The sequence below is a fragment of the Ursus maritimus genome, unplaced genomic scaffold, assembly GCF_017311325.1.
Source record: "Ursus maritimus isolate PB19 unplaced genomic scaffold, ASM1731132v1 scaffold_26, whole genome shotgun sequence".
In the NCBI taxonomy this organism is placed as follows: domain Eukaryota; kingdom Metazoa; phylum Chordata; class Mammalia; order Carnivora; family Ursidae; genus Ursus; species Ursus maritimus.
The window spans coordinates 32,656,393-32,663,405 of NW_024425119.1; the positions used below are offsets into that span (position 1 = coordinate 32,656,393).

At 36.6% G+C, this 7,013-nt stretch overlaps 1 protein-coding gene across 1 annotated transcript in view; it reads left to right on the forward strand.

Annotated features, from left to right (window-relative positions):
• CNTN1 (contactin 1) overlaps positions 1-6,717 on the forward strand; it is a 148,177-nt gene extending 141,460 nt beyond the window's left edge. The window contains exon 22 of the mRNA XM_008704710.1: positions 3,979-6,717. Coding sequence (XP_008702932.1) covers positions 3,979-4,055 — 77 coding nt within the window. The 3' untranslated portion in view covers positions 4,056-6,717. The remainder of the gene's footprint in view (positions 1-3,978) is intronic.
• The last annotated feature ends 296 nt before the right edge of the window (positions 6,718-7,013 follow it).

Here is a 7,013-nt window from a genome sequence, read left to right on the forward strand (position 1 = left end):
TGAAGCATTCAGAACGGGCTCTCAGGGAGGTAGCAACCAGTTCTGGATCTGCTGGTCCTGAGACCGAGACAGGAGAAGCAGGGATTAACTAGGGTTGGGGCCATCATGAAGGGAGGGTGGTTGAGCAATTGAGTATTCCCGGTAATAGATGGGAAGTAAAGCAGTCCTGGGCATCCCTGGTAACACAGCACTAGCCACTCAGTGAAGGGGTCGTTATGGCATTTTGACCTTGGAAGTATCTCCAGTTCAGCGTAGAGTTGGTATGATCTGTGTTTGTCACACTAACCTCAATAAACACATGAGGCTTTGTTCTTTTTCCATCTGAACTGGTTTTTCATGCTCAGTCCCAGACAGACTTATACACTTTCACTTCTCTAAGCTTGCTGCTATCCCAGCAAGAGTTCTGTCGAACTCAATAAATTTCAACAGCAAACATCTACTGATATGTACCTAATACACTGAGTGTATATTAAGCATGCTAACTTTAGGCAGTGGGGAATCAACCATCTCATCTTCCCTAAGCCCAGGGCAAATTATAAGCCTGAAAGACAATTTGGAAGATCTCTGGACAGAGCAGTAAAATAAATGCCTTTTAAAAAAAATATTTTAAAGTCATCTCTACACCTAATGTGGGGCTCGAACTCACAACCCTGAGATCAAGAGTCACATGCTGTATTACTGAGCCAGCCAGGTACCCCGATAAATGCCTTTTTGTTATATATTGTTAAAGATTTTGTTTATTTATTTGAGAGAAAGAGAAGTAGTTTCCCTGCTGAGCAGGAAGCTGGATGCAGGGCTTGATCCCAGAACCTGAAGATCATGACTTGAGCTGAAGGCAGACGCTTAACCGACTGAGACACCCAGGCGCTGATGCGTGTTTCTAATATCATCTCTCTGATGGGGGAAAAATGATTTCCTGAGGAAAAGAATTAATGGGAATGGGTAATCCCCTTCCTTTCCCCAGGTCCCTAAAAGTTAGAGAGATTATGAAACAGAGAGAATATAAAATGTAAAGGAATACCAAGGGTTCCACTACAGGTCAAGTGGTTTCCTTTGCTTTCTTCTTTAAAACCCCTTGTTCTGCCCCTTTGCCATCTCTCCCATCTTCTGCTCTTAATCAGAAAAGGCTCAGGGCTTATAGCGGGAGGAATTATTTATAACCTTATGGGTCAAGTACGCACTATATACTGCACTTGGTATTAGTCAACACAGCTGAAAATACAATTTGGATATATTCCTTGTCCTGAAGTTGTTCAGAATCTAGAGGTATTAAGAGTTGTGAACACAAAAACTGACCCCACAAGAAGAAACTTCCGTCATACAGCATCAGCAGCAGTAGCAATTTAGATTGGACCATGGTGTCCAAATTTAAGCATCATGAAAGAGATTTGTATTAAAAACTGACTAGAATGGTTCTCTACTTATCATGAAACTTGTGAAGATTATTAAGCACTATTTAACTTTTAATTGGAATTTCCCTTCTCAATATATAACTCTCTCCAGCAGGAATCCTTCCTAAAGGAAATAATTAATCAGGGCAGTTTAGGTTAAAAAAAATCAAGAAAATCCAATGAAAAAGATACAGTACTCTAAATTGACATTACCTTTGTTCTGACCGGGAAAAATGATTCACAAGATTGATGACTTATTCATGTTTGAGATGCAATAAATATGTGAGAGCAAAATATATGTTTACTGCATACCACTATAATTACTGACATTATACTTGATAGCAGTATTATGATATACATTTTGTTAGATATAAAACCAGTATATATTGAAAATGCTTCAAGAATGTAGGGATCCCACATTTAAAATGACTTTAAATAGTAATTCAGTTAGGTCTCTAATTTGTGCTTGGAATGTGAAAGAGAATTGAAGATGAAGACCACAATTACATAAGCTTGAGCCATTAGAGAAATTAAATATAACACACATAAACATGAAGACTTTATTTAAAATAAATCAAATATCCTGATGTTGAAGCCACAAATTATGAAACTGTGTTTGGTTTTCATACTAACACCAAAACTCCAAAATGGCATCCACAATTGACTACACTTCTTTCTGCAGCCACAGTTCCTATGAGCCAACCCACATACTCAGGCAAGTACATGAACGTGTATCCGTCCCTGGTGTAATTTGTGGTCAGAGGACAGAGCAAAGACAGACCCTGCAGTCACTTTCAGACAAAAGTCTTCAGGACAGATCATTTAACTTAGGTCAAACATTGAAAACTAATGTTTTTCTGTGTGGTTGAGGTTTATTATTGGTCACCTTATCAGAATAAAATTACATGTGGGCTATGGCTTATTTTAAAAGTATCTATGTAGAAAAATAGAATGAAAAAATACTATGTGAATACAAAGACTCTTTTTGAAACAACTTAGGTGCTGTGCTTTCTCCTATGTCATTAATTTTCCTTCTGTGCCTTTAGAAGCGTGGAGTGTCCCTATGCATTCCTAGAACTGGTCCTTTTCCAAAGCTGTCTACACAAAGCGGCAAAAAGATAGAACGAGTATGGCCTCTGGAGCCTGGCAGATCTGCGATGGAATCCTGGCTCTGCCCTCTACTGGCCATTGGCTTTGAGCAAGTCATTTTACTTGAATCTGAGTTACCTAATCTATAAAATCAAGCTAGTAAGACCTACCATCACAGGTTGTTGTGTTGATATCATAATATCTATAAAAGGCATGCGGAGTGTGTGTCTCACGGCTGCAGAACAATAAGCAGTAGCTGCCATAGTCGCTGTGAGTGTTCTCGTCGCTGTGGATAAGGTTACCCCGCAGCGGCGGCAATGATGCGCTCTCAGCAGCTACTTGAGGGCCGTTTATATTGCCCTTGTGGCTCCGCCTTCACTTTCCACCCTCACCGTGCTGCTCATTTCTTTATCTGTGTCTGATAATACTGCTCTTATGTTTTCGTGCAGCGCTCAACGCTGCTGGCAGGGCACTCGTGAGATACCCGCGTGCAGAGAGATACGATCATCTTCCAGCCGGTGGGGAACGTGAATGTGCTTTTATTGGCTAGAGATTCAAGAGAAATGCTGACTCTTCCTAATATAAGAGGAATATTCCAAAGGGCTGTTTGGGGCCACTGTTAACACGGGAGATAATATGGTTGTAAGGTTTCAAATTAACTTCTACAACTTGACACAAATCTCTTATATTCACGAGCTGTTGATTGTATTTTTTAGCTCAGCATTGGTTCCAGCAGCGTGTTCTCTGAAGATGTGGGGAGTGGAAAGGAAGAGTGCGCCTTCTCAATCCCATTTTTTAGTAGCCTTTTCTCACGAATTCAGTGTGGGCAAGACCTGCGCCCATTAACTTGACCACAGGAGAAGCCCTTCTGGATGTAATTAGTGGCCCAAGATGTCATATAAGCCTATAGTACATTGTATCATATTTATTTTTAATTTGTAACATAATATCTCAGGGCAATTTTTCCTTAGATAAAAATTTGAATAGATTATTTACCATTATCAACAATATATTCCTCAAATCACTGTGTGTAAGCACCTAAACGTCTTAAAACCATTGAAATACGAAATTATGCAAAATCTATCTAGTATACCCATGATATTTTTATCCCAGGTAACATTATTAGTATTTTTAGTACAACTTTTTATCTAACTTTTTTAACAGCTTACATATGTGTGGTTGTTTTTCCCACTTGTTTGTTTGCTAACTTACATATGTTTCTTGACTTAACATCTTCTGGTAAGAAAACAAACATTTGTGATCTTATCATAAATGATTTATAGGAACGTGTGATAGAAACAGCCACGTGCTCTCACACACGAAATTCTTGATCAAATCTTTTTGTTTTCTTTAAATCACTGAAGTACACAGAATTTTTTTTTTTAAAGGAACCATTTGTTTTGCAGGCCTGCATACCCTGGCCTTCTCCAGAGCAGGGTACATGAGAAATAGTGTCATTCTCAAAGAAATAATACACACATTTGTGGTTACCTCACAGGTGTGTCGACCCTATCACCAAGTCTTCTCGGCTTACTGCTGCCTGCGCTTGGCATCGTCGTCTACTTGGCAATCTGAATGTGGTGTGACAGCTGCTGTTCCCAGCCCAGCACAGAGGACACCTTCATCCCTATGATGACTACAATTCCTCCCAGTTCCTGTGGCTCTGCCCGAAGCCAAATAAATCACACTTTAACAAACTATCCAGCTGATTTACAACACACGTCATGACTGAGGCATTCAGGAACCTTTCATCCAAAAGAATAAACTTTTAAGTGGATATAAAATAATTTTTAACTCGTTCCAATATGCCTTATAAACCACTTAACCTGATTCTGTGACAGTTGCATGATTTAATCCAATGGGACAAGTTACAGTGTTCAATTCAATACTATAGGCTGTAGAGTGAAAGTAAAAATCACCATACACAGGTGCTTTAAACTTAATAACAAGTTGTGAAATATAATAGAGGTTGAAATGTTGATCGTATGTGGTAAATGTAAGAGTAATACAGTCTCTTGTACTATTCTCTGTTTCGGGTCCTACATATTTTTGAATGGCCCCTATCATTCATGACATTTTGAGTTGTCTTCACAAAAGATAGAGTATAACTGAAACATTTTGACATAAATTCCATGAACAAATGATTTTACTGAATGAGTTAAAAGATTCTGAATATTGAAAACCAATTCTAAAATTTGTTTCCAGTTTCTTATTTTGGAAGAAAGTAATTTTCTAAATATTTGCCTTTCGAAATCAGTAATACTTTTAAGTTCATTGTTTAGTAGTAAAGTTAACATACCATATGAAGATTTTTCTTTACTTTTATATTATATTCTGAAGTTATTTTATGCTTTTCTTGTCATCAATTTCAAACCTCAAAAATCACAGCTCTTATCTAGAGTATCATCCTATTGCTGTATTTATTCATATGCGGGATGATGAATTTTGAAAAGTAGAGTGCTTCCATTTTTTAATTGAGATGTGACAGTTTTACACAGCTAGGAATAAATGACAGTTAAGTGAATATCAGCGTGATCTAATAATATTCTAGTATCTTTGTTTTTGTGCTTCATTTCTAAGTAAAACCTTTCGTTATTGAAGGTATCAAGAAATCACCTGTAAGTTGGAAAAACTGCAATATACCTATCTTATTTTTTTTAATTTAGTTTTAAGCTCATTTCCCACTTCAATGCAATACTGAAAACTGGCTAAAAATACCAAATCAAAATATTGCTAATGGTACTTTGAAAGTATGCATACTGGAAGGCCAGGAGGAGACAAGTAATGTGTCTGTCCAATGGTGTCTCCCAAGCATTGGTGCTTTAGGTTTTTATAAGTTGTAAAAAGGAAGATGCACATTTCTTCCTTCTCCATGGTGTGCAAGGAAATGTGTTGAGTGTGGATGTGAAAGAAATGGAGAAATAAAGGATTAGCTGGCTCATAAAATAGTGCAATGTCTGATGATTCAGGAGGTATAATCCTATTTTATTAGCACAACCTTGCTAGCTAATTAGAGATAGAGTTTATCTTTTTAGAAAGGATACCTTATAGGTTCATAAAAAAATATTTACAGGAAGCAAAATAGATCTATTACTACTTTACCCCCCTTTCTTTCATTTGTATAATTTTTGTACTATATATCTATGTGTAAATGTTTAGAGCTTTCATTATGAAAATATCAATAAATATTTCATTAGTTTACATTCAACTCTTTGTTATAAAATGAAACTTTTTAAAAATAAGTGAAATGGATGATTTCCCAGTGGAAGTATGTCAACAGTCTTAAAATCATTACCAGATTTCATAAAATACTTAATTATTTGAAAGGGAAACAAAATCTCTTCATACTTTAGGGAAACGAAAACTCTGTAAGCCTTCTGTACAAATGTTTGTGTTTTCATTGTTACACTTTGGGGTTTTCCTTTTGCAATGTGACCCATGTTGGGCGTTTTTATATAATCGACAACAACTAAATCTTTTGCCAAATGCATGCTCGCCTTTTATTTTCTAATGTAGTGCAATAAAGAGCAAAACTGGCTAGATTTTGCATGAAATGGTTCTGAAAGGTAAGTAAACAGACTTTGGAGGTGGGTCGTTTAATTTTAAATTTGTGACAGAGATAAGGTAGATTAAAATCTCTCATACACTGATAACTCGAGCTTTTCATTTCCTCATACAGTTGTACAAATTTGACTGGGACCATCAGTTTTCAACTGTTGTCAAACTAACTAATGTATCATCTGCTTAAGACGCAAGATTCTTGATTAAACTTTATATAGATATAGACATATCTGTTGTTTCTTTGTATTTCAGGAAAGGTGATAGTAGTTTTATTTGATACTGATAAATATTGAATTGATTTTTTTAGTTATTTTTTATCATTTTTTCAATGGAGTAGTATAGGACTGTGCTTTGTCCTTTTTATGAATGAAAACAAATTATAAAGAAATAAATGTCTTACTGTTACCCAAGAAATAGCAACTGTCCTTTCAATTTACCTGAAGTTGAAAATTCATTTTTAGAAGGTTTTCTTTATAAGTTCAATAGCACAGAATAAATATTACTTCTTAAGCAACAGTTAATTGTTTGAAAGGTTCTACAAAAAATATACACACAGACGTAAAGAGACACACACACGAGCTTGCATGTGCGCACACGCAGGTGTTATTTCATTGAAATAAGATTACCTAGTAGGTAACTTCAATTTTGGAGATTTCAATAATTATCACTCAATCTAATGCTGGACACTAAAGCAAGCTGCTAAATGCCAGAAGAAGAAGAGGAAGAAGGCGGGGAAGGAGAAGGAAAAGAAGAAAGGGGAAGAGGAGGGAGAGGATGGGGAGGAGGAAGAGGAGGAGCTAGTTCAATCCTGAATAAGCTGGTATTCTAATAGAGGAATTTACATAAAAGCATGAGTCTACAGACAGGTCTGATACAGGTAAAGCCTTCTCTGAATCCTGATTTGGGCTAAGCCCAAACTCCTGAATCTCAGGGCTCCCTGTGTTCTGCCTTATGATCTTCTGATTATGATTT